This window comes from Tachyglossus aculeatus, chromosome 19 (genome assembly GCF_015852505.1).
Source record: "Tachyglossus aculeatus isolate mTacAcu1 chromosome 19, mTacAcu1.pri, whole genome shotgun sequence".
In the NCBI taxonomy this organism is placed as follows: Eukaryota; Metazoa; Chordata; class Mammalia; order Monotremata; family Tachyglossidae; genus Tachyglossus; species Tachyglossus aculeatus.
In genome coordinates this window covers 15,119,186-15,146,200 of record NC_052084.1, presented here as the reverse complement: position 1 = coordinate 15,146,200, position 27,015 = coordinate 15,119,186, and the positions used below count along the sequence as shown (strand labels likewise).

The following is a 27,015-nucleotide window of genomic DNA, read 5'->3' as shown; positions in this document are numbered from 1 at the left end:
TGCTAGCAACTGAACAGTCCTAGCCCCTTTAGGCTATTGCCCAGTGCTTTCCAGCCATCTCATGGCCCTGGATGCCAGGCTGCAATGGGAAAGCAATTGGGAAAAGAGCGGAGATCTATCTTTCAGGTGTATGTGTTTGGAATGATTAAAAGGGAGGCAGAGTGACCTCTTGCACGCCCTACCTCCTCCGCCATCCCGTCCCTAAGACCGGGGCCTAGTCAGAGTACAAGAAAAAAAGTGTTTATTTAATAAACATGACAAGCTGTCTTCCCTAGGGCTGTTTCCTCAGAAAGATACAAGGCCAGTCCACGGGATCTGTGATAAAAAGGGGTGAAGCTCGGGCCAACGCGTGCCCCGTGACCCCAGACAGCCTAGTCGTAGTCCTCGTCATCAAAGAAGAAAGCGTGGGGTTCCAAATTGTCAGACTCATCGTCCTCATCGTCATCGTAGAAATTATCTTCATCCAGCTCCTCCTCATCATACTGGTGCCAGTGGGGTACATACTCCTCCTCTTCCTCCTCCTCCTCCTCTTGCATTGGTGTGGGAGACTCCTGAGAACTGGGAGGGGAGGACAAGCAGTGGGCTGAGGCTGCAGCAGACGCCCTCCGGCCTCAAATCCGCGTGGCCTAATCAGGGTGAAGTTAACTCTGCCCTCCCCCTCACTCACCCGCCAGGAGGGACGTTGGACCGCTTGAGCTCCTGCAGGTCTGAGCTGGGGGAACTCTGCAGACCAACTCGGAAATCCTGCTGGCGAGAAGGAAGTGGGAAGATGGCCAGAGGCGGGCCCGGAACTAAGGTATCTCGTGCTTGGATGGGGTGAGCGGGGAATATGTTGTTATACTGTACTCTCCCAAGTACTTAATACAGTGCTCTGCACACAGTAAGCGCTCAATAGATGACTGAACAGGGTGCCGACCCTAGGGGCTGTGGGAGAGGAAACTGAGGGGCGGGTTACCTGAGTGGAGTGCTGCAGGATGGCCAAAAGGCGCTCCTGAATGCGCCACAGCAGCTCCAGCCCCGTGTTCAGGTGCTCCGTCTTGAAGAGCTGCAGGGAGGAAGCCAGGTCCTGGCCCGGCAGCAGCGTTTCCTCTGGGGGCCACGGACAGGAAGGGAACAATCAGAAGGGGTGGCAGTCCTGGGCGAGGGGTCGGGGGGCGTGGAGGAAGACCCCCGGGGCCGGGGGCAGCGGGCCTCACCGAGCAGGATCTGCAGAGAGTCCGTGTGCCGCTCCAGGCTCTCCGTCTGCTGCTCCACCACATCCATGCGCTCGGTGTCCTGATTGTAGTAGCTGTACACGCAGGCGTAGGCCAAGACCTGCGGGGCAAAGGGGAGCTCACACCCGTCCTCAGTCTTCCCAGCTTCCTGCCTTCCCCCAGCCCCTCCGTCCTTTCCCTAAGTTCAGTGGGACCCCCCCCCCACAAGCCCCGCTTCCTCCCTGTGGCGGACGGAGCAGGCTCTGGGCCTGGGCTGCCGTCCCCACCGCCCCCCGCCCTCACCTTGCGGGCCTGCTCCAGGCTCTTGCAGGCGTCCGTGAGGAAGGCGAGGGAGCGGTGAGGGGGCTGCTTGGAGAGGGCGGCCACCTGTCTCTGCAGGGTCAGGGTGAACTCCTGGGCAGCGAGACCCACCCAGGCGAAAGGGTCAGTTGGGAAAGACGGACAGGGCATCAGCCCGCATTCTAGCCCGGCAGGCCGGGCTCGGTTCTGCCCCACCCCCAGCTCGTTCCCATTTGGATGCTAGCACCTCACCCGGGCCTGGTGATGGAAAGTGCATTTTTCGTTGTAATCCTGGAATCGCTTCTCCTGGCGAGCAGCCTTGCACACCTGTGGGGAACAGATGTGCTGTGAAGCCAGCCGCGGGGACACGGATGACATACTGCTCTCTGCCCACAGTCCCTCAGCTCACCCCTCCGGCTTCCCCCGTTCACAGGCGGCCCGGCCCTGACTCAGCTCTAAGCCGCTCACTCACCTTGGCAGAGCAATTGTAATAGTCTTTGTGCGTGGGTTTCCAGGGCTTGAGGCAACGCCAGCAGAAACCGTGGTTACACTTGGCACATGTCATGCTGTGGGCGGGGGGGGGGGACAATCATCAATCAATCAATCGTCAGGCCCCATCCCTCACCGCTCCCCAGTCCCAGCCTACATGCAGCCCCAGACCCCCTTCCCCGCATCCCTCCGCCCCGGAAGCCCCCGGGGGTCCTTCCCCCTTCTCCAGCCTGCTCTCCCTCCTCCTCCTCCACTGTCCACCTTTTCCCCGCCCACCAGGCAGACCCACCCTGGGTCTTCGCTGCGGATAGCCATCATGCCCCCCGTGGCCCGGACTCACTGCAGACAGCCTTCGTTCTTCTCAATGGGTGAATGGCAGCTAGGGCAACGCTTGGAGATGAGCTTGGCGAGGTGTTTGCTCTGGGCCTCCAAACTCATGCCCTCGTAATAGCCACCGTCATCCACCCACTGGGACATGTGGCTACAGCTGGCGGGGTAGTGAGCCTGGACGGAGCAGAAAGGGGCCAGTGAGAGCTGGGCCAGGGAAGGGGGGCAAGAAGGGAAGAACAGACTCTCCTCGGGGCCCGATGGGGTGGGGGGCCATGGCGAGCAGACTCCCCTCGTAGGGTAGAAACGGTCGGGGGAGGAGGCCGGAAAAGAGGGTCTCACCTCGGGAAAGTTGCAGTTGAAACAGGAGGCCCAGCCGCACTTGGCACAAGCAGCCCCGCAGCCCAGGCCTTGCTGGCACAGGATCCGGTCACAGCCCTGGGGGTTGGTGCACCAGGTAAGATTGGAGCAGCTGTCCACGTAGTCACGTAACAGCGCCTTCTCGTACTGTGGGGAGAACGAGGGCAGGGATGCAGGGATCAGCCCGGGCCGGTCCAGACAGGCGAGGCTCACCCGGGGCTCCCGGCCGCCGCCTCGGGATCCTTGTCTCCTGTTTCCCAGGAGTGCGTCCGGTTAGGAAGGAGCAAGGGAGTGGGGCGGGGGGGGGGGGGGGGGTGCACGCACCTTGGCAATGGCTTCAGGAGAGGAGACGATGGCCCGCACAAAAGCACTGGTTGGCTGGGCAGGGCAGGCGGCGATGGGGCAGGTGCAGCTCAGGGCCAGATTCTGCTCGATGCGGGTTGTGAGGTATTCGTTCCAGCAGGACTTGAGAGAGAGAGAGATAAGGGGAGGGAGGCAGTCGGTCAGAGCGGGCCTACAGGCCCCTCACTCACTGCGAGGGCTGCAGCTGAGGGCTCAGGTCGGGTGGATTTCTGTCCTTACAGATGCAGTGTTTTTGCGTTAACTCACTGGCAGCCCAGGCAGGGAACCCCCATCCTGGATGGGGCAGCGGGGCCAGCTGAGCTCGGCTCTGCCCGGCCCATTCAGAGCCCAACCGGCCCCTAGGACGGTGGCTGTAGGTGGGGGGGTGTCCCACCGCCCCCTCAGGCTCCACACGTCCCAAACTGAAATCCTCCTGCCCCTAGCCCAAATCCTCCGCTACTTCCTTTCTCATCACCATCGAAGAAACCAAAATCTCGTAAGCCTATAATCTTGGCACTCGTTATCCACGACCCCCCCTTCCCCTCAGCCTGCCTCCAAATCCCAACATTTCCTCAAAAGGTCACCAACGATCCTGGTCCGTGCACTCATCACATCCCGCCTTGACTCCTGCTTCGGCCTCCTCACCCATCTCCCCACCTCCGGTCCCCGCCTCACGCAGCCGCCCAGATCGTTTTTCTGAAACATCACTCTGTCCACGTCTTCCCACTCCTCCCAAACCCCCCGTGGCGGCCCAATCCCGTCTCTGGCAAGCAGAAATTCCGGCCCTTAGGCTTTAAGGCACTCGATGGGCTTCTCTCCCCTACTACTTAGCTCGCTCTCCTTGTTCCTTTCAAGCTAATCTACGCTGGAATGGACCCAGAGGAAAGAGAGCCGGGTCGTATGGAAGGGGAAGGAAGCGGATGGGAAGAGGGAGGGCCTGGGCGAGAAGGGGCTCGGCCAGTTTGACGAGGCGGGAGGGGCAGAGCCCCTCCCTTCCTTCTCACCTGGCAGCAGTAATGGAGGCAGCAGAGGGTAGGCGGGTGGTCGTCGGGCGGGTCCAGGGGGCCGACGCAGACCGGGCAATGCGTGGGCGGCGGCGGGGGGGCTCTGGGGCGGAGGCACCCGCAGGCCGGCGGCCCGCAGCAGGGGCTCGGGGTCCTCGCTGTAGCACTGCAGCAGAGCGTCGGCCCCCCAACGGCAGTGGGCCAGCAGGTGCAGGGCCACGTCCGGCTCCAAGCTAAGGGTCTCTTGCACCTGGAGAACCGTCTGCCGCATCAGCCCCTCCACCTCCCCGGAGCTCATGGTGCGGCCCGCGGGGAGCCTCAGGGACGACAGCACGGCTGCCTCCTCGGGCCTGAGGGGACGACAGGGCCGAAGGGATGGGGAGGCGGGGAGTGAGACGCCCACAGCTCCGCCCCGGCCTTTCCGCTGGCCCCACCGGGCCCGGCTCCCAGTCTCTCCGGCCACCGTTACCGGGGTGGCCGAGCGTGGCTCGGTGGCTAGCTACCTCCTGGGGGCCGGTTCTGAGCGACTCCTCAAGACCGGACGCTCGTTCCGGGCAGTGAACGTGCCTGATAATTCCGTGGTATTGGACTCTCCCAAGCGCTCAGCACAGTGCTCCGCACACAGCAGGCACTCGATACATACAGTCGATCGATCCCCCGGGGTTTGGGCCGGGATCGATCTCCCTGAGACTCCAGTCTGTTGTGAACCACTCCCCGACCCCAGAACTTGGAGAGCCTGGGCCGCCGTTCCTCAGGTCTCGACGCCTGAGAGGGGAAAGCGGCCCCGGGACAGCAGGCCTCCCGAGAAGCCTGCCCTGTTTATTCTGCCCCAAACTTAAGAGTTACCTAGAACCCCGCCGGGCCCGGAATCACAAAGGTGGAACCGGCAGCTCTCTGGGGAAAACAAATCTTTTCAGCCCCGTGGATGGCCCTGATGGGAAGGGAGAGAGGAGGGAGAAGAGAGGGAAGGAACACGGTCCGCTGGAAAAAGCACGGGACCGCACAAATCGGGAGACCCAGGTTCTAGTGCTGGCTCGGCCACTTGTTGGCTGCCGGGCCCCGAGCAGATCACTTTTCTTAAGGGGGAAGGGAAGAGCGAGGCAGAGCGAGACTCGTGTCCCCTCTGCTCGCCCCTGGGCCCTACCTGAGCGGATCAGTCCTGGCTGCAGATCCCTGGCCGCCTCCGCAGAAGGGGATGTGTGCCAGGCCCTGGGAGGGCCCAGAGGGCTCGGGGGCCGCACAGACCAGGACCTGGGGCTGTTCCTCCCGCCGCCGCATGTAACCCTGGCCCAGGAGGTGGAGGATGCAGGACAGAACATCTGCGTTGCTGCAGAAGCCGCCCCCCGCCGGTGCCGTCTCCTTCCAGGCCTCCAGTACCTGAGAGGAAATCGGGAAAAGGTATCATTCCCGGCTGCCCCGGCCCCCTTGCCCCCTCTGCCCCTCCTCACCAGGGACACAAGACAGTCTACATAGTAATGATAATAATAATAGCATTTGTTAAGCGCTCTGTGTGAAGCACCGTTCTAAGCGCCGGCGGGGATACAAGGTGATCAGGTTGTCCCACGCCGGGCTCACAGTCTTAATCCCCATATGACAGATGAGGGAACTGAGGCCCAATGAAGTGAAGTGACTTCCCCCAAGTCACACAGCTGACAAGCGGCGGAGCCGGGATTAGAACCCGTGACCTCTGGCTCCCAAGCCCGGGCTCTTTCCACCCCCAGACCCTCCCCCGGCCTCCTCGTCCTCCCTCCTCCTGCCCCTCCTCACCAGACACACAAGATGGTCGACGTGCAGCCCACCCTCGCCACGGGCCTTGAGGATGCGGACGAGGAGGCAGCTCAACAGGTTCCTCTTCCTCTCCAGGGCTCGGCCCTGGTCCTCCTTCACGCTCAGGGACGCCTTGGGGGGCAGCAGAAGCAGAGGGGGGCCCCCAGGCCTCACACCCTCTGCTGCCTCCTCCCGCAGCCTCAACACACCTACGACAGATACACACCGAGCTCGCTCGCTCGCTCTCGCCCCACGCTAGTCGGGGACAGCCTCTCTCTTTTCACACCCGGGTCACGCATCTATGGGTCCCCCCGTCCGCCCCAGTTCCTTACCCCCAGAGGGGAGGCCTTGGGCCTCGTGAAGCGTCAGGGGGCCGGGGCTGCCGGTGAGGGGGCCCAGGGCCTGGTTCAGCAGCTCCACGGCCAGGCCCGAGCTCCGCAGCAAGGTCTCCACCGTCACCTCCTGGGGGGCCGGAGGAGCGGGAGTTAGGGGAGGGGAGGAGGAAGGGACGGGGTGGGGGGAAGGAGCGAGGGTGGGGGCGGTCACCTGGGCCTGATTGAAGTGCAGCAGGATCCACATCTGCAGGGTGGACACCAACAGCCTCTGCTGGGCCCCGGACACCAGCTCGGCCCAGCCCAGCCACGTCCACTGCAGCCGTCGCCGGGGCCCTGACTCCGGGCCCGGCTGACCCTGACCTGAGACGCGTGGATGTGAGAGATAAAAAAAATCAGAAAAGGGGGAAAGTAAGAGACACAGACCCGCACGCGCTCGGGCAAATGAACATGCACCCTCAGAGAGACACACACACTTCTCAGAGGACCTGTTCGGTCTGGGGCCAAGCAACGGCCCCCAGCAGGCGGGGCTTCTAGTAACCGCAGCGGCCAGGGGCCGCCTCTCCTACAAACACCACCGGCTGCCCAGAGTTCCCACTGTGGCTAATTGGTGTGGAACCTGGGTTGGACAGGCTATCTGGGTGACCCTGGCTCCCTGGAATACTTGCCATCTCGGCCATGCCCAAAGTGAGCCGTCTGATGGGTCCATTGGCTTTCTGCCTGGTGGATTCCCCTCCTCCCTCCAAGACCCACGGTCCCCCTCCTAATATATTTCCGTCCCGCTGGCGAGCCCCGATCCTCCCGCCCGCCCAGGCCCTCACCGTGGCTGTAGAAGTCCGAGAAGCGGCCCAGGTAGCCGCTCAGGGCTCGGGGAAGGAACTTGCTGGGCTCGTGCATGTAGCAGAGGGGGGAGACGGGCCAGCAGCGGGGTGACAGGACCAGCACTCGCATCTCTGGGGACGGCTGCTCCTCCTCCGCCGCCTCCTCCTCCTCCTCCTCAGGTTGCTCCTGGATGGGCTGCAAGGACCCAGCGAAACAGTGACTTTAGAGCCCTTGATCCCTTGGGCCTTGAGGAAGCCAGCCCCATATCCTTTCTTGCCCCGTCCCCCAAGCCTCATCTTCCCCAGTGGTCCTCTCTCCCTTACTGGGCCCCCACTCGGCCTCCTGCCATATCTAAGCCCCTTCACCACCCGCCTTGGTAGCTCCTTTCCTGGCCCCCATCCAGCTGTCCGGTGTCACTATCGGACAACAGTTCCAGGCTGCGATCCCCACCCCTTCCGCAGGCCCCCGGCCCGCTCACCTTCCCCGGGGGCTCGGCCTCCGGCCCCCAGTCCTCCCCGTCACGGTCGTCGTCGTCCCCCCCGTCCTCGTGGCCCCGCTCCAGGAGACGCCGGTCAAGCTGCTGCAGCCGGAAGAGGCGGAAGTGGCGCTGCAGGTCGGTGGCGGCCTTCAAGCAGCTCAGCATCTGCTGGGGGAGGCGGTTGGGGAAGCAGAGCCCGATCTGCTCCAGCACGGCCTCTTCCAGCCAGCAGGGCCCGGGGCCCAGGAGGCGCTCCCCCAGGTAGTACCTGCAACACACGGCGGACGCCCTGGCCCCTCAGTCCGGCCCACCTCGGCCCCGGCCTCCTCCCCACTTGTGACACACGGCGCCCTAGCCCCTCACTCCAGCCTGCTCCAATTCTGGCCCCACTTCCCGCAACGCCCGGCGTCCCGGCCCCTCAGTGCTCGTCCAGCTCCGGTTTCCCTCCCTCCGGCACCGGGGTAGTTGAATCCTCTGCTTGGCCTGGCCTAATCCAGTCCACCCCCTTCCTGCAACCCAGCCCGGTTCCAGGCCTTGGACGAATCCCACCCTAGGAGCCCTTCCCGCCACTCTCCTCCGTCCAGGCCCCGACCCCTCCACACGGGCCCCTAGCCTCCCCGCGTTTCCACGGCCCGACTCGTCCCCGCCGTTCTCCTCCCTCGCCCTCATCCCTCACCGGTAGAAATGCTCGAAGGAGGTGGCCAGCTCCAGGCCGGACAGGACCAGGAAGGGCTCCAGGCTCAGCTGCAGCTGCTCCGGCGACTCGGCCGAGCCCACCCGGCCAGCCTGGATCAGCTCGTCAATGTAGTGGGCAAACCGCTCACTCACCTGCAGGCCAAGGGGACACGACACGGGGTAGACAGGGTAAGCAGCAAAATAAACAAACCCACAGAGGAGGTCAAGGGGCAGGAGAGAACATAGGCACTGCGGTTTCTGGGAGCAGGGCAGGGGACAGTTGAGATCCCGGGAAGAGGAGAGGGCGGAGGCTGGGTGTGCGGAAGGGACCGCATGAGCGCTGAGAGTCCTCTGCACAGATGCTACTTGGAACCTCCTGAGCAAGTAAGCATCCCAAGTGGGGGCAAAGTTCCCAGTGAAAAGACTCTAGACCGTGTCCGCCAGCAATGTTGTACTCTCCCGGGCGGTTAGTACAGTGCTCTGCACTCAATAAATACCAGGGGTTGATTGAAGAGAGTCAAGGTCCCAGTCCAGAACCTTGTGGGACACCCGCAGTTCTAGGGTGACGAGGGACCTAAGTGAACAGAGCCCAGCGCTGGGAGTCAGAAGACCCGGGTTCTAGTACTAGGTCGTCCACAAGGCTGCTGGGCGACCTTGGGCAGAGCTTCCTTCCTCATCTGTAAAATGGGGATCATCATCATCACCAATCGTATTTATTGAGCGCTTACTGTGTGCAGAGCACTGTACTAAGCGCTTGGGAAGTACAAGTTGGCAAGTTGGGGATAAAACACTTGTTCTTCCTCCCTCTGAGACTTAACGGGAACCCTTTGTGGGCCAGGGACTGTGTCCGATCTCACGACCTTGTGACTACAACAGTGCTTGACACATGGTAAGGACTTCGTAAATATTATTACTTTTAATAATGACAATGATCGCAATAACAACAGCAACTAGCAAAGGAAGCTGAGAAGGGGCAGGCCGAGAGGTCGGCTGAAAACCAGGGGAGCGTCGAGTCGGTGAAACCAAGAGCAAATAGAGTTTCTGAGGAGGAGAGGGAGGCCAACGCGGGGAGAGGATGGAGCGGGAGAGAGGAAGGAAGTCTAGAAAGGGGAGACTCACGTGGGAGGCGGTGAGGAAGGGGAGCTGCTGCAGGGCGGCGGCGAAGCCCTGGCGCAGGGCCAGCACGAAGCCCGCCTGGCAGGCCCCGAACAGCTCCGTCCCGGCCGTCTGCAGACGTTGAAAGACGCTGCAGAAACGAGGCACGAAGTCTGGGGCTTTCCAGGTCGCAGCCAGGAACCGACTCACCTGAGGGAGGGGGAGGTGGGGGAGATGATGAGGGTGGGTTGGGAGTGGAAGGTGCTGTGTACACTGGAGCTCCCGGACTCTGCTCCCCTCCCTCGCTCAACCCCCCTCCCTTCCAGGCCCCTTAGACCCCTTCCCTCCCAGCCACTTCACCTCCACGCCTCCCGGACGCCCAAACCCCTTCCTCCTCCTCTCTGGCGCGATCCCCTTCCCCACGCTCCTCCTCCCGCTCACGCGCACCCCACCTGCTCCTGGACCACTCCCATCCAGCAGCGGGTGAGATCCCGCAGGCTGTCGCCCTGCGGCTCTGGCCTCAGGCCGGGTCCCGGTTGCCGGCTCTGGCGGAGATTGATATCTACGGGAGCCAAGAGAAGGGCGCGCTGGTCCGGCCCTCGGGGGCCCAGTCCGCCTCGCCTGGCCGGGCCCCCACGGTGCCGGAGGGGCACTACCGGGCCGAAGTCGTCTCGGAGGGGCTCGGAGTGGCCGAGGCCGAGCCCCACCCCGCCTCCCTGGACATCATCTCGCCACCGCCCCCCGGGTCCCCGGGCGGCGGGACTCACTAGGCTGGTCGGGCAGGGCCGGGGGAGGAGACGGGGGCGGAGGCGGGGGGGCCTCCACGTGTACCAACAGGTGGCTGAGGCGCCGCACACGCGAGGCCAGGGCGGCGCTTCTACTTCGGGCTCGCCGGGCGTCCTCCCGGTGGGCCAAGTACTGGTCAAGCAGCCAGGCCAGGGGGCTCAGCCCATCCGGACCTGGAGGTGGGGAGGAAAGGGGAGGGGAGGGGAGGAGGCGCTCCCACTCCCTCCCAACCCAGAGTCTTCCTATGGGAAGCTCCAGAGGGGAAACCGGAGGGGTGGAGGCAGTGCGGGATGGAGAGGCCGGGGAGAGGGTAGGAAATGTGGCCGGGGGGCAAGGAGCAGTCACTAGGGGGTTTGGAGGAGAGCGAGACCGGTACCGGGGCTGGTGATGCTGTGCACCAAGGGAGTGATCAGCGCCTCCCGGCAGGTCCTGCCCAGCGCCAGGCCAGCCTCCTCGTCGGGGAGGAAGCGGTCGGCAAAGGCCTGCTCGTGGCCCAGAGCCTTGTTCAGCCTGAGGAGAGGGGAACAAGGAACCCGACTGAGACTCCTCAGCCTCAGTCTGGCTCCTCCGTTGCTCTCCCAGCCTTCCAGTCTTCCCCTAAGTCACATCCCTGGACCTCAGGGCCACAGTCCCGTGGTCCCAGAATCCCTCAGGCCACAGCCAGACGCGGACTCGAGCACCACACCCAGACGCCGGCCCCCGGATCCGCCCAGGGTCCAGTCGAGTCACCCGGTTCCCCTCTTCCCACCTCCTCGACTCCTGCCTCACGGTTCCCCGCCGCCCCCTCACCTCCCCGGTGCCACCCCCGCCCCGGACCTGGGGAAGAGCCGCAGCAGGCAGGTGCGGTCCTGGGCGATGTCGCGGCTCCAGGCCTGAGCCCGCACCGCGTAGAAGAGCCGCGAGCGGCGGCAGAGCTGCTCCCGGAACAACGGCCACAGCGTCGGCTTGGGGCCCAGCACCTCCAGGCCCCGCACGCGGGTGTCGATGCCGCCCTGCGAAGGGGAGGTGGGAGAGAGGACACCCCATCGCCTCTGCTGCCTGCACACACGGGTCACTGCCACCCCGCAAAGGCCACTGCGGCTACTCTGGTAGGAATCAGGAAGGGACCCACAGTCCAACACAGGCTCCGGGAGTAGGAGGAAGCCAGAGAGCCGCTACAGGACAGGGAAGTGGAAGCGAACGAGGTTAGCCGAGCCAACCGTGGGACAGGCTCTTCCGGGCCATCTCCGGCTCCTCCGAGCCCGCTGGGGTGTCTCTGCTCTCCCTGCTCCCTTGGGTTCCCCCTCCCTCCTCACCTGCTGGCATCGCTTGATCCGGATCTGGATCACAGGCCAGAAGTGGGTGAGATTTTCTAACAAGGGCACCCGACTGGCTGAGGGCAGCACGTTCACCTGGACAGAGGGAGAATGGGAGAGATGGGGTTGGACAGAGAGAGAGAGAGAGAGATCAGCCGCGCGTGCCCTCAGGCCCCTGAAACACAGGGTCCGTTTCCCTCTGCATCCCATCCCCCCTACCACCCCGATGCCCTCAGTTCCTCCAGCGACCACTCCCCAATTAAAGCCCAAAGCTTAATTCAGAAGGGAGCTTGGTAGCCACCCAGGGCAAGCAGACATAGGAGGGAGGGTCTGGGAGGGCTGGGCACGGACCAGGGCTCGGGTGGTTCAGGGGAAGAGGAGACTGAGGGCTGGGCACGGGCGAGGAAGCCCACCGTGTTGAGCTCGGTGCTGAGGGAGGCTGCGCTGTCTCCGCCCAGCACCACCACCCGGGCTGGCATGTAGCTTGAGTCCTCACTGGCCACCAGCATGGTCAGCTGCCTGGGGGCGGAGAGAGAGGACGTAGGAAAGCGGGGGAGGGAGAGTGGCTGCGGGAAGAGGAAGAGCTGAAGCACCGTCCTTCGGGGGTAGGAACCACCACCAGAACGGCCCCCTTCCTCCCCTCCAACCCCGTCCCAGGACCCGCCCCGGCAGACTCCCGCGTCCCCTCGCCCGGCCCCCGCCCACACCTGATGAGGACGCCGCGGCGCACGTGGAGGGTGATGTGGTGGGAACCGGTGCTGCCGTTGGACTCCCAGTAGGTCTTGGGGTTGCGGTCGGTCAGCTTGCTGGCCCGGTGCGGGTTGGAGGACACCTCCACCTTCTTCCAGCATCTGTCCTCCCGCACTTCCTCGCTGGAGCCTGGGGAGCCCGCGGGGGTGGACGGGGAGGGGCGGAAGAGCCCGAGAAAGAGGGGCCGGTGACCACCGGACCAGGGCCGTGGGGAGGACGGAGGGGCACGGGAGGGGACGGGGACACAAAGGGAGTCGGGCGGGGAGGGGGGGAGAAATGGGCTTTGGCCCCCGGGCAGCGGGGAGCCGGGGAGGGCACTGACCCTGGCAGAGGTGCCTGAGGAAGACATCCAGGAAGGGGATGTTGATGGGCTGCTGAGTCCGTCTGTGCTCCTCTATCTGGCCCAGCACCAGCTGTGGGAAACGGGGACAGAGAAGGTTCAAGGAGCCCGAGGGGATGGAAGATTGGACGGAGAAGGGCCGGGGTGGGAGCGGTGGGAGTGACGGCGGGGACCCCAGAGGGAGAGGAGGACGGCACTGACTAGAAACGGGGGAGGCACAGTGGGTCCCAGGCCCGCACACGGTTGCTGGGGAAGGGTCTCCGCCCCCTGGACCTCTGGCTGTTACAGGACCGGGCCGGGAAAGGGGACGGGGAAGGCGGGCGGGAGCGCGAAGCTGTGGTCGTCCTAGAGTCTTTGGTTCTCAGGGCCGGCAGAATGCACCCAGATTCCTCCCCCTCTCTCCCACTCGTTATGGGTGTGTTAATTCTGTTGTACTGTACTCTGTGCACACGTTAAGCGCTCACTAGATATGACTGATTTTTGGGCGCCACCCTGCTTCCTGGGCCCGGCCCCCAACTCCCGATTCCGTCCCCGGCCCCCGGTGCCGCCAACCCCGCCTCCCACCTGGATGCAGCCGGCCAGGATGCTGGTGGTCAGGTTGCCGTAGAGACCGGCCTGCTTCTGGCAGTGGTCCAGCAGCTCCCGCAGCTCGGGGCCCAGCGGCAGTTGGGCGCCGGGCTGGGCCAGGGCCTTGGTCAGAGCCTCGCGGGCCCCCAGGCGGCACAGCACCACGGCACAGTCCTTGTCGCACGAAGCCAGGCGGTGCAGGAAGCGAACCGCCTCCTGGACCACCTGCGCAGGGCCGGAGCCGTGGCCGCGGGGCACGGGGGCACGGTGCGGCAGAGGGCCGAACCAGGATGAGCAGCAGCCCGACAGGAATGGGGGGCACAGAGTCACGCGTAGTGGGACGTGACAAGGCCAAGGGAATGACAGAGATGGGGGTGGGCGGGAGGGGTGGAGATGGGACCAGTAGAGACAAGAAGAACAAAAAGAATGATGCTCCATTATTCTAGAGTCACTTCTGTCGTGCAGGAGACCCCAGGCCTTGAGGCCCCGAGCGTGTGAATATGTAAGTACACGCGGCCGTGAGTGGGACCTTTGCGTTTTGGGGCCCTGGCCCACCCTCACCCACATCCATTCTGCCCCACCAGCCTGCCTTGGTCTCTCTAGTGCAACCCACCGGAAACTGCCTCCCCGGGATTTTCTCCTCCTCTCCACTTCTTCCCTTCCCCCCGGGCATCCTGGGCCTCCCCACACCTCACGGTCGGTGTTGGAGGCGCTCATACAGGCCAGGCACGGCTCCACCACTTCATGCCAGGGGAGGTCATCGGCCCTGGACGCGTCCAGGAGCCAGGTCAGAACCCTGGGGAGGGAAACGACATTCGGTGGGAGGCTCTAGGCGGGAACGAGACGGGGAATTGGAGGAGAAGGGGAGGGGAAAGGGAGGGGAAATGGGGGGAGTGGAAGAGAGAAAGCGGGAGTACAGAGAGAATGGGGAAAATTGAGGGGGATGACGAGATGGAAAGAATGGGAGAGGAAGGAGATACGGGAGGAGAATGGGGAGAGGGAAGATGGTGAGAAAGAAGGGTTTCAGGGGGCCCGTCTAATGTCTCCCATTCTGCTCCATCCCTTCCCCATGTCTCAATTTCTTCCTCTATGACCCTCCATCCCCACCAGTAACCCACCCCCAGCCCGCAGTGTCCTGGCTTAACTCAGCCGGCCCCCAGCCCGTGCCCGCCTCGAGCCTCCCTCGAGCCTCCCTCCTTCCTCTCAGCCCTCACCGGAGACACTCGAGCTGGGTGTAACTGGGGCCCGATGAGTCCAGGCCGTGCAGCAGCAGCAGAAAGGGCTCCGGCTCCGCCTCGGGCCGGTGCCGCAGTCGCTGCAGGAGGCCCTTCAGGTCGTCTTCCTCCTCCCCGAGGCCCGGGCGGGCCGGGCGGGGCTGCGGCTCCCGGGACGGAGCCGCCGCGGGCGCCGGGCCCTGCGGCCGAGGCTCGGGCGAGCCAGCCCGGGGCTCGCCGGTCGACTCTGGCCCTGCGGCCCACAGATAGAGTCCGGCCGTCACGAGCCTGGGAGCCTCCCCGGGGGCGGGCCCCGTCTCCCGCGGTCAGGGGGACCCTGAGAGGTCGACTCATCCGTTCTCCCGGCTCCAGGCGGGACCGCCTCTAGCCCAGCCCAGCCCATCCCAGAAAGACAGTCACGTCTCCCACCTCGACAGATACCCGAGGTAGGAGAGTCCAAAGTCCTTCAGTGAACTGTTCCAGGGTTCTCCCACGCCACCCTCTCCTTCCCGGCGTCCAACCTGATGCCCACGCACCCCTCCCTGCACCGGGCTGCCGTCTAAGACTCCGGCAATCCCCCAAAACCCGTCCCCGAGAGTCCAGGGCGGAGGAGTCCGCCCGACGGGACTGGCCCCCCAGCTGCCACCTCCCTCCTCAGGCCAGCCTCCTCCGCGCTCTGCCCGGGGGTGCTACCTGGGTCCTGAAGCCTCCCGGGCGGCGGCTGCTCAGGGAAGTGTCCCAGCAGGGTCCGGATGAGGGAGAAGGTGGAGGGCACCTGCCCCGCCCCCTCACCAGAGTGGCGGCACAGCTCCTCCCGCAGCTCCTCCGTGGCCAGTTGCTCCCGCAAGGCCCGGTGGTTGCTCATGAGCGAGTTGAGGAGGAGAAGCCCGTTCCACACGGCCGAGGAGCACCTAGGGAGTTGACGGGGCGGCCAGGGACGGCCAGGAGGGACGACGGTCAGGGCAGACGACCGGAAGGGAAGGAGGGAGCCCCAGATCGAAAATCCTGCGACCTCAGGGCCCCCTGGACGGTCCGGGACGGACGGAAGGGAGGGAGGCTGAAGGGGGCGGGGGGCAACTTGGCCTTACCCGTTTGTGCGCAGCATGAGGATGAGGCCCGAGGGGATGGCCTCCAGGAGACTCTCGGAGCCGGGCCGGGCGGCGGAGCCGATGCTGGCGAAGATCTCTCGGATCACCTGGGCGTCCGACGGGGGCAGGAGCGAGGGGCTGCCGCCGTCCCCCGGGGGTGGCTCGCAGGGCCCCACCGCCCCGGTGAGCGTCTTCAGGGCCTGGGAGAGAACCGGCGTTGTCGCGGGGGCCCCGCCGCTCCCCGGCCGGGCGGACCCCGGGCGCCCGGCGGGCACTCACCGCCAGCCCCGCCTGCTGCACCAGGGGCGAGGCGCTGTACTCCCGCATGCAGGCCAGCACGGCGTACACCCCGCCTTCCGTGGCGAACGGCAGGCGCCACTCGGGCCTGGCCACGAGCGTGCAGAGCAGGCGGAGCGCCAGAGCCATCAACAGCTTCTCCCCCACCTGGTTGGTCAGCAGGTCCACCAAAACCTTCACCAGCTTCTCTCTGACGGGGGACGGGACGGGAGAGAAGAGCGTCTACGGCCCCGGTCCCAGCTGGGTCCCCGCCCGCCCCGACCCCCGCGGAGCCCACGGTCCGACCTGAGATTCCGGTCGGGCCGGCGCAGCGGGTGGTCCCGCCCGGCGGCGGCGGTGGCGGCGTCCTGCACGGCCCGCGACAGGACGTGCAGCCCCGCCAGCTGCAGCTTGACGTCCGAGCTCGACCTCTGCACTAAGGACACGGCCTCCGTCACCTTCTGCTCCAGGGTGCTCTGGCGGCAGGGCTCCCACAGGGCCCTGCACACTTCTGCCAGGGAGATTGCCCGAGGTCACCGGGGCCGGGCCGGCCCGACGACGCCCCGACCCGCCAGCCCACCGCCCCCCACCCCCACGATGAAGAAAGAACTTGCCGTTTGGGAAAGGCGGGAGAAGACGCGGCTGTGCCACCCGGGGACGTTACGGGGAGGGGATCCGGCCGACCGTCTGGGATGGGGGCAGGTGTCGTCCCACCCCGGAGGGGGAGAGCCCAGCCGGGGTCCCTTCATCCTCACCCCACTCCCCAGACGGCACCGTCTCGCCCCATTCACGGACAGTCGCCTCCTCCCTCCCGGGCACCCTTCCCCCTGCCCCACCCCCAACTCACCCTTGGCCGTCTCCTCCAGGCCCAAGGGAAACACGAGTCCCTCGGCTTCCAGGAGCTCGGTGAAGAGCTGGAAATCGCTCCTCGCTGCCGGAAGCGGGGCTTCTGGCTTGGGCTCGTTGGAGAAGTGGACTCTGGGGCCGGGAGCCGCCCGGGAGGCGTCTGGGGACCCCAGGCTGGCTTTCTCCCTCTCCCCCGCGCCGGGCTGGGGCCCGTACTTGTTGTAGATATAAGAGCTGAGCAGGACCCTGCGGGTGGCACCCCGGCACCGCTCGCTCAGTTCCAGCACCAGTTTCCGTGCCAACTCCACGGGCACCGAGAGCTCTGCTCGGGCCTCCTCCTCCAGGACCTGGGGTGGCAAGCAGGGTGTCCGTCGGGAACGGTGGAGGGAAAGGGGTGGGGACCGCAGGGCCCGGGACTGGAAGTCCGGCGGTCGGGGGTACGGGGGGTAAGATTTCAGGGATGAAGGGAGGACGATGAGGGCTGAGGGCTCCGGGGATGGGGTGGCCCACTGGCACTATCTCCTCCCTCCCGCTTTACCCTCCACTCTGATCGCGCCCGGTCTCCACCGGGTTTCTCGTCTCTGGCCCGATTGATGATGATGATGATGATGGCCCAGGAGCAGCCCCGGGGCCTCTCATCCCCAGGACCTCCTGTCTCCTCATCCTCCCTCTCCCTCAGCCCACCGAGCCCTCTCCTCACTCCTCTCCCGGCCCCCGACCTGGGCTGCCTCCTCCGGGCGCTCCTCCGCCCGACCTCTCCCTCCATTCTGCCTCGCCCCCGGTCCGCCCCCGCCTGCTCCCCGCCTGGGGCCTCCCTGCAGGACAGGGGTAGCCAGGGTAACCGCTCACACCTCCTTGCCCTGTGTCTCCTGGACGAGTTGGAGAAGACGCTGCTGCTCGGGCCCGGCCAGCTTCTTGATGAAGAACAGGATCTCCCACCACTCGGCCCGGCTTAGGAAGCGGGGGTCTGTGGGGCCCGGGGCCTGGGGCCGCAGGTAGGGCACACAGCACGGGTTCTCCTGGTGCCTCCAGGGCCAGGGCAGGGGTGCTGTGGGGACAGGACGCCCAGTTAGGGACCCGCCATGGGGCTCTGGTTCCTCTGGACCCCAGGCCCCCCAACTTTCTCTGCCACGCCCAAGACCCGATCCTCCCTGCATCCCTCACCTGAGTCTAGGGCCCAGCCCCCGCGGCCCCCTAGTCCCTTCTCGGGGGCAGCCCCGGCCTTTTCCTCCGCCGCCTCTCCCGGGCCCAGAATCTCCAGCATGTGCCAGTGCACCGAGTACGTGCGGCCCGTCTCCAGCCACAGCACCTAGAGGAGAGGGGTAGGGGGTCAGCCCCTCATTCCTCGGGGCGGGGAGGGGGGTGGAGAGGAAAGAAGGCAAGAGGGAGAGGAGGAAGAGAGAGAGAGCGTTGTAGGGAAAGACGGGGGGACTGTGGGCACGGGGCTGCAGAAACCGGGCACTGGCACCATCGCCGGGCCCGGGAGCTGGAGCCCAGCCCATTAAGCCTCTCTCCGGGACCCTAGCCACTAGCCAAGCTCAGAAGGCATCCTACGGCAGGGAACCGTGGGGGTACGGGACAGACAGCAGACAGACAGATGGTCAGAGAGAGAGAGGAACCGGGTCTTCCCCACACAGTTTTGGCTAACCCCGATCCCTCTGGAGTTTTTTGAGTGTTTGGGCACCCCTCTTTCTTCCCATCCCTGTCTCATTCCTCCTTGGAAGGGCTCTTCCGCCCCATAGCTGTTTCCTTGGACCCTGGATGCGTCCGACCCGGTGGTCTTGTATCTCCCCCAGCGCTTAGTACGGCGCTTGGCACGGAGAAGCGCTCAGCAAATAAGCCCAATTATTATTAAGCCCTACATCTCAGTCTCTCTGAACCTCCTGGTGCTGACTCTCTTTCTCTGAACTCCATCTTGTTGCTCTCTCCCTCCCCGGGGTCTTTCTCTGCCTCCCGCTCTGAGGACCCAACTTTTCCAAAGATGCTTGGGGGGGTCTCCCTGTTGGTCCCCGCACCCATCACCCCCTCAGCATCTCATGACCGTGTGTGCCTCCGTCTGTCTGTCTCACGCTGATCCCCAGGCCTTCCCAGTGCTGTCTCTCTCGCCCTCCATTCGCCCGCACAGAGCCACCTGGTCCTCCCAAGGCCATGCGGCCGTTGGGAGTCTTTCCCCCCCGCCCCAGACCCTCCTCCCACCCGCCTCGCGCCATCCTGGGGTTGTAGCCCTTCTTCCTTGGCCTACCTGCGCGGGAGGTATGCTGTCGCTGCTCTGCTGGAACTCGCCCTCGTCCCCGGCTCTGACCACCACGTAATTCTCCATCATCCGCACCCGCATGCCGGGCTGCAGGGTCTCCTGCACGTACACCCCGTAGCCGCTGCAGTCCGAAAAGTCGGACGGCGCCCGGAAGGTCCGACCTGGTCTCCCGTGGGGGACCGGGGCCGGGGCGGGCGGGACGAGGTCCGGGCCAAAGGCCACGGGGGGCTGGAAGCCGTGGAGGGGGGCGTCCGGCCGGCCCGGCCTCAGGTCCCAGCCCATGCCCCGCACCAGCTCGGAGATGAGGCTGCCCATAGCCATGCTGAACTCGAGTTCTCGCCGCCGCCGGCCGCGCTCGCCGCCGGGGGCCTCGCTGGCGACAGCCTGGGCTCCCTGCTCCCCGCTCCCTGGATCCGCGTTGCTGCTCAGCTGGTCCAGGAGGGACGTGGCGCACAGGTAGCGCTTCACCAGGGAGAAAAGCACCTTCCCTGGGATCTAAGACACAGGCACCCACATCCGCACACACAAAGAGATTGGGTCGGCACTTCTGCCCCGTTTAAGTCCCCGCTCGCGGGCCAAGTCAGTCCCCCCAAACTCGAGTCAGTCCCAAGCCCGGTCCTCACGTCAGGAACTGGGCCGGATCCATTTTCCGGCCTCCATCCCGCCGACTCAGACCCCAACACCTCCCTCCGACGGTCCCACCGGGTACCTGGGGCAGGCCGATGCCCTCGAAGGCCATGCAGTGCTCCTCGAAGGACTTGGTCTCGGCGAACAACTCGAGCAGGGTAGAGCGGCTGTCGAAGTCCATGTGCTGCTCGATGCCGTCCTGCTGACTCAGCGACAGGAGCACGTGGGCCCGGCTCCCTGCAAGCCACGCCGCTCGCTCACCGCCCATTCCCCCACGGACCTCACGCCCTTACCCGGCCCCCTCGCCCCCGGAATTACGGTCCCCGGAGCTCGCTGATCCCCCGCCTAACTGGCCTCTCACTTGTCGCCCGCTGACTCCACCTCTCCTACCCCGAGGTGTCTCTCTCTCTCTCTCTCCCAGCTCACCATCCCCAGTCCTCTCGCCGATCACCCCACGAGCGTCGGTCCCCCTCGACCGTCAGCGCCCACATCCCCGTTCCGTCCGTTTGGTCTCCCCAGCCTCGGCTACTCGGCCCTCCCCTCTCGCCCGAGCGTCCCCGGGCCGTCGGCCGGCCCGGTCCCCCTCGGGGTCTCCTGCCCCTCACCGGCGTCGTGGGCGGCCAGGGCCCGCAGCATCTTGCCGGCGCTGCGGCGGATCTGGGGCTCGGGCCCCCCCAGCATGGTCATGAGCAGGTCCAGGGCCCCGGTCTCCCGGAAGACGCCGGCCAGGGGCCCGATGCTGGCGTAGGCGCTGAGCACGTGGACGGTGTGCAGCAGCGAGGCGGCGGGGCTGGCCTCGCCCCGGCCCAGCTGCCGGGCCGCCCTGTGCACCAGCTCCCGCACGTCCTCCCCCAGCTCCCGCAGCGACGCCTCGTCCACTCCCGCCTCCCGGGGGAAGATGCCCGCGCCTCCCGCGGGCTCCCTCGGCAGCCCCTCGGCCTCCGCTCGCTCGCCCAGCAGCGAGGGGCAGCTGGCCCGGACCTCGGAGGCCGACAGCCACATGAGGATGTGCTCGGCCCTGCCCTCGGCGGGGCCCTGGCGGTCCTTGGCGGGCTCCCGCTCCTCGTCCCTGTGGCACAGCACGCTCCAGCGGATCAGGTACTCCGGGTGGCCGTCGGGCCCGGGCCGCTGGCGCAGCAGCTCCTCGGGCCGGGCCTGCAGCCGGGGGCCCAGGGGGACCAGCAGCAGGTCCCCGCCACGCCGCTCCCCCACCATCCTGGCCGCCTGAAACAGTCGGGAGGACAGCGGGGGCCGGTAAATGGACGGATGGGGCCGGGGGAGGGTGGTTCGGGGGAAGGGGGCGGCTGAGGCAGGGACAGAGGTAGGGGCGGGGTTTGGGGAAGGGGCAGGGGAAGAGGTACGGGCAGGGACTGGGAAAGGGGCAAGAGCAGAGGTAGGGGCAGGGGTTGGAGAAGGGGCAGGAGCTGGGGCAGGGACTGGGGAAGGGGCAAGGGCAGAGGTCGGGGCAGGGGTTGGGGAAGGGGAAGGAGCTGGGGCAGGGGAAGAGGTAGCGGCAGGGACTGGGGAAGGGGCGAGGGCAGAGGTCGGGGCAGGGGTTGGGGAAGGGGCAGGAGCTGGGGCAGGGGAAGGGGCAGAGGCTGGGGAAGGGAAGGGGCAGGGGCTGGGGAAGGGAAGGGGCAGGGGCTGGGGAAGGGGCAGGGGAAGAGGTATGGGCAGGGACTGGGGAAAGGGCAGGGGAAGAGGTAGGGGCAGGGACTGGGGAAGGGGCGAGGGCAGAGGTAGGGGCAGGGGTTGGGGAAGGGGCAGGAGCTGGGGCAGGGGCTGGGGAAGGGGCAGGGGTTGGGGCAGGGGCAGGGCAGGGAGATGGGAGTGAGCAGAAAAGCACTGTGATGGAGTTGAGCCCGGACAGACAGACAAGCAGGCAGGCAGAGACAGTCAGGCAGACAGGCCGGCTGGCAGAAAGGCAGGTTGGCAGGCAGGCAGGCAGAGGCAGACAGGCAGGCAGAAAGGCAGACAGGCAGGCAGAAAGGCAGACAGACAAAGACTTGCAGGCAGGCAGGCAGGCAGGCAGACAGACAAAGACAGGCAGGCAGGCAGGCAGGCAGAAAGGCAGACAGACGGATGGACAGGCAGGCAGTTAGACAGAGGCAGGCAGGCAGACAGATGGACAGACAGGTAGGCAGTTAGAGAGAGCCGGACAGGCAGGCAGAAAGGCAGCCAGAAAGACAAACAGGCAGACAGACGGGCAGGCAGGCAGTTTTAGACAGACAGGCAGGCAGACAGGCAGGCAGACGGACAGATGGGCAGGCAGTTAGAGAGAGCCAGACAGACGGAAAGGCAGGCAGAAAGGTAGACAGACAGACAAACAGGCAGACAGACGGACAGATAGACAGGCAGGCAGTTAGACGGAAGCAGGCAGACAGACGGGCAGGCAGGCAGGCAGCTTTGGACAGACAGGCAGGCAGGCAGGGAAAGACAGACAGACGGACAGGCAGGCAGACGGATAGATGGACAGGCAGGCAGGCAGTTAGAGACAGACAGACAGGCAGGCAGGCAGGAAAGCAGACAGGCAAGCAGGCAGGCAGACAGACAGACAGAGACAGGCAGGCAGACAATCAGGCAGGCAGGCAGGCAGGCAGAAAGACAAAGACAGACAGGCAGGCAGGCAGTTAGACAGAGACAGGCAGGCAGTTTTAGACAGACAGGCAGGCAGGCAGGCAGGCAGGCAGACGGACAGACAGGCAGTTAGATAGAGACAGACAAGCAGGCAGACAGTTAGGCAGGCAGTTAGAGACAGACAGACGGACAGGCAGGCAGGCAGGCAGACTGGGAGGGAGGGAGGGAGGGGAAGCGACGACTGGAGGTGGGGAGGGGGTCGCCCGAGGGGCGGGAGCCGTTGGGAAGGGAAAGGGGGGGTAGGGGAAGGGGAGGGGAAGGGGAAGGGGAAGGGGAAGGGAAAGGAAGGGGAAGGGGAAGGGGAAGGGAAGGGAAAGGGCGGCCCAACGGAACGGGACACCGGGGCGGAGGAGGAGGAGGAGGCCGGCGGGCGGGGAGGGGCGGGGAGGGGCGCTGACGCGGCGGGCACGGGGGGAGCCGCGGGGCGGGGCCGGGGGGACACACGGGACACACACACACACACACACAAATACACAAACACACAAACAAACACACAAACACGCACCGAGGGCCCGCCCCCCCCCGGCGGGCTGACCGACAGGGCTGACAGAGGGGCGGGCGCCTCCCCGCAGCCCCTCTCACCTCCCGCCGCGACGCGCGCGCACGCGCGAGGCCGAGGCCCCTCCCGCCCCGTCCGGCCCGGGCGGCGCCTGCGCGGAGAGGGCCCTACGGATCGCCGCCGGGGCCCGCCCCGGCCGCGGGACCGCAACGCGCGCGCGGCCCCGCCCGACACGTCCGGCCCGGGCGGCGCCTGCGCGGAGGAGGCCCTACGGAGCGCCGGCAGGGCCCGTCCCGGCCGCGGGACCACAACGCGCTCCGCGGGAAGCAAGGAAGGAAGGAAAGAAGAGCCCGGGCGGGCGGGGGACTCACAGCAACGGCAACTCCCTCATTCATTCATTCATTCATTCATTCATTCAGTCGTATTTATTGAGCGCCCCCTGTGGGCCCGGCACCGGACTAGGCGCTTGGGAAGGACGGCAAATACGGCTGAATGAATGAATGCACATAGTAAGCGCTTAATCAATGCCATCCTTATTGCTCGGTGACCTCATCTCTAAAATGGGGATTAAGACTGTGAACCCCACGTGGGATGAGCTGATACTTCCCTGTATCAGATATTACTCTATTTATTTATTTATTTATTTTACTTGTACATATTCTATTTATTTTACTTTGTTAAGATGTTTTGTTTTGCTTGTACATACCTGTACATATTCTATTTATTTTATTTTGTTAAGATGTTTTGTTTTGCTTGTACATGCCTGTACATATTCTATTTATTTTATTTTGTTAAGATGTTTTGCTTTGTACATGCTTGTACATATTCTATTTTGTTAATATGTTTTGTTTGTACATGCGCATATTCTATTTTATTTTGTTAATACGTTTTGTTTTGTTTGTACATGCTTGTACATATTCTATTTATTTTATTTTGTTAAAATGTTTTGTTTTGTTTGTACGTCCTTGTACATGTTCTATTTTATTTTGTTAATATGTTTTGTTTTATTTGTACATGCTTGTACATATTCTATTTTATTTGGTAATACGTTTTGTTTTGTTTGTACATACTTGTACATATTCTATTTTATTTTGTTATGATGTTTTGTTTTGTTTGTACATATTTGTACATATGCTATTTATTTTATTTTGTTAAGATGTTTTGTTTTGTACATGCTTGTACATATTCTATTTTGTTAATATGTTTTGTTTGTACACGCGCATATTCTATTTTATTTTGTTAATACGTTTTGTTTTGTTTGTACATGCTTGTACATATTCTATTTATTTTGTTTTGTTAAAATGTTTTGTTTTGTTTGTACGTGCTTGTACATGTTCCATTTTATTTTGTTAATATGTTTTGTTTTATTTGTACATGCTTGTACATATTCTATTTTATTTGGTAATACGTTTTGTTTTGTTTGTACATGCTTGTACATATTCTATTTTGTTATGATGTTTTGTTTTGTTTGTACATATTTGTACATATGCTATTTATTTTATTTTGTTAAGATGTTTTGTTTTGTACATGCTTGTACATATTCTATTTATTTTATTTTGTTAAGATGCTTTGTTTGTACATGCTTGTACGTGTTCTATTTTGTTAATATGTTTTGTTTTGTTTGTACATACCTGTACGTATTCTATTTATTTTATTTTAAGATGTTTTGTTTGTACATACCTGTGCATATTCTATTTATTTTATTTTGTTACAATGTTTTGTTTTGTGCATACTTGTACATATTCTATTTATTTTATTTTGTTAAGATGTTTTGTTTGTACATACTGGTACATATTCTATTTATTTTATTTTGTTAAGATGTTTTGCTTTGTTTGTACATACTTGTACATATTCTATTTATTTTATTTTGTTAATATGTTTTGTTTTGTTGTCTGTCTCCCCCTTCTAGACTGTGAGCCCACTGTTGGGTAGGGACCGTCTCTATGTGTTGCCAACTTGGACTTCCCAAGCGCTTAGTACAGTGCTCTGCACACAGTAAGCGCTCGATCAATGCGATTGAATGTATGAATGAATGCTTTGCACACAGTAAGTGCTTAATAAATGCCATCGTTGTTATTCAGCGCTTAGAACAGCGCTTTGCGCATACTAAGCGCTTAATAAACGCCATCGTTATTATTCAGCGCTTAGAACAGTGCTTTGCGCATAGTAAGCGCTTATAAACGCCATCATTATTTTTCAGCGCTTTAGAACAGTGCACATAGTAAGCGCTTAATAAACGCCATCGTTATTATTCAGCACTTAGAACAGTGTTTTCGCTTAATAAACGCCATCGTTATTATTCAGCACTTAGAACAGTGCTTTGCCCATAGTAAGTGCTTAATAAATGCCATCGTTATTTTTCAGCGCTTTAGAACAGTGCTTTGCACATAGTAAGCGCTTAATAAACGCCATCGTTATTATTCAGTGCTTAGAACAGTGCTTCGCACATAGTAAGAGCTTAGTAAATGCTATTATTATTCAGTGCTTAGAACGGTGCTTTGCACATAGTAAGCGCTTAATAAATGCCATCGTTATTATTATTATTATTGTTGGGAAGGACAAGTCGGCAACAGAGAGAGACGGTCGCTACCCAACAACGGGCTCACAAGCTGTCAGCTGTGTGACTTTGGGTAAGTCACTTCACTTCTCTGTGCCTCAGTTACCTCATCTGTAAAATGGGGATTAAGACTGTGAGCCCCCTGTGGGCCAACCTGATCACCTTGTAACCTCCCCAGCGCTTAGAACAGTGCTTTGCACATAATAAGCGCTTAATAAATGCCATTATTATTATTCTCTGGGCCTCAGTTCCCTCATCTGTAAAATGGGGATGAAGCCTGTGAGCCCCCCGTGGGACAACCTGATCACCTTGAAACTTCCCCAAGTGCTTAGTACAGTGCTCTGCACACAGTAAGAGCTCAATAAATACGATTGAATGAACTAATCCCCATTTTACAGGTGAGGTAACTGAGGCACAGAGAATAATTATAATAATGATGGCATTTGTTAAGCGCTTACTATGTGCAAAGCACTGCTTTAAGCACTGGGGAGGTTACAAGGTGATCAAGTTGTCCCACCAGGGGCTCACAGTCTTCATCCCCCGTTTAATAATAATAATGGCACTTATTAAGCGCTTACTATGTGCAAAGCACTGTTCTAAGCACTGGGGAGATTACAAGGTGATCAGATTGTCCCTCGGGGGGGGGGGGGGGGGGCTCCCAGTCTTCATCCCCATTTTACAGGTGAGGGAACTGAGGCCCAGAGAATAATTATAATAATGACGGCATTTGTTAAGCGCTTACTATGTGCGCTGTTCTAAGCGCCGGGTGACTTGCCCAAAGTCACATAGCCGACAAGTGGGAGAGTCGGGATTTGAACCCATGACCTCTGACTCCAAAGCCCGGGCTCTGTCCACTGAGGCCCAGAGAAGTGAAGTGACTGGCCCAAAGTCACACAGCTTTTTTTTGTTTTGTTTTGTTGTCTGTCTCCCCCCTTCTAGACTGTGAGTCCATTGTTGGGTAGGGACCGTCTCTAGATGTTCCCAAGCGCTCAGTACAGTGCTCTGCACACAGGAAGCGCTCAATAAATACGATTGAATGAATGAATGAATGAATGCCTGTCCCGGCCGCTAGGGGGCGAGCGCCTTGCGGGCCTCAGTCGTGTCCTCCCCGCAGCGCTTAGCACAGCGCCCTGCACGCAGCCGGCGCTCACTAAATAGCTCTCACTGAGGGGCGGGGGAGGAGGAGAGCGGCAACCGTGGCTCTGCTGACAGGGAGGGACCATCTCTATCTGGTGCCCATTTGTCCCTCCCGAGCGCTTAGCACAGTGCTCTGCACACAGGAAGCGCTCAATAAGTACGACGGAATGAATGAAGGAATGTCCGTCTTCCCCTTCTAGACTGGGAGCCCGTTGGTGGGGAGGGACCGTCTCTATCTGGTGCCCATTTGTCCTTCCTGAGCGCTTAGCACAGTCCTGTGCACACAGGAAGCGCTCAATAAGTACGACGGAATGAATGAAGGAATGTCCGTCTTCCCCTTCTAGACTGGGAGTCCGTTGGTCGGGAGGGACCGTCTCTATCTGATGCCCATTTGTCCTTCCCGAGCGCTTAGCACAGTGCTCTGCACACAGGAAGCGCTCAATAAGTACGACGGAATGAATGAAGGAATGTCCGTCTTCCCCTTCTAGACTGGGAGCCCGTTGGTGGGGAGGGACCGTCTCTATCTGGTGCCCATTTGCCCTTGCCAAGCGCTTAGTACAGTGCTCTGCACACAGTATCCATTCATTCAATCGTATTTATTGAGCGCTTCCTGTGTGCACAGCACTGTAGTGCTCAATAACATATTTATTACTCTATTGACATATTTGTTAATGCTATCTATTTTTAGAACAGTGCTTTGCACATAGTAAGTGCTTAATAAATGCCATTATTATTATTATTATTATTATCATCAGAGAGGCAGTGTGACTCAATGGAGAGAACCCGGGCTTTGGGGTCAGAGGTCATGGGTTCGAATCCCGACTCCGTCGCTTGTCAACTGTGTGACTTTGGGCCAGTCACTTCACTTCTCTGGGCCTCAGTTCCCTCATCAGTCAAATGGGGGTGAATCAATCAATCAATCAAATTTATTGAGCGCTTACTGTGTGCAGAGCACTGG

General features: G+C 61.9%; 1 protein-coding gene across 1 annotated transcript; it reads right to left on the bottom strand.

The window, feature by feature from the left end:
- Positions 1–224: 224 nt before the first annotated feature.
- CUL9 (cullin 9) lies at positions 225–20,492 on the bottom strand. Its single transcript, XM_038760818.1, is given in 41 exon segments — positions 225–558; positions 668–744; positions 956–1,089; positions 1,197–1,314; positions 1,497–1,607; positions 1,746–1,820; positions 1,966–2,059; positions 2,323–2,486; positions 2,652–2,816; positions 2,994–3,134; positions 4,016–4,114; positions 4,116–4,365; positions 5,160–5,392; positions 5,783–5,991; positions 6,115–6,244; positions 6,329–6,477; positions 6,936–7,131; positions 7,415–7,682; positions 8,091–8,242; positions 9,209–9,394; positions 9,637–9,746; positions 9,952–10,143; positions 10,347–10,480; positions 10,787–10,962; positions 11,266–11,361; positions 11,679–11,784; positions 11,973–12,144; positions 12,338–12,428; positions 12,920–13,147; positions 13,613–13,718; positions 14,137–14,389; positions 14,830–15,047; positions 15,225–15,424; positions 15,504–15,711; positions 15,807–16,011; positions 16,348–16,693; positions 17,198–17,394; positions 17,511–17,655; positions 18,589–19,095; positions 19,310–19,464; positions 19,833–20,492. Coding segments are annotated over 41 exon segments (7,593 nt in total). The 5' UTR covers positions 20,443–20,492; the 3' UTR covers positions 225–371.
- Between the last annotated feature and the right edge of the window lie 6,523 nt (positions 20,493–27,015).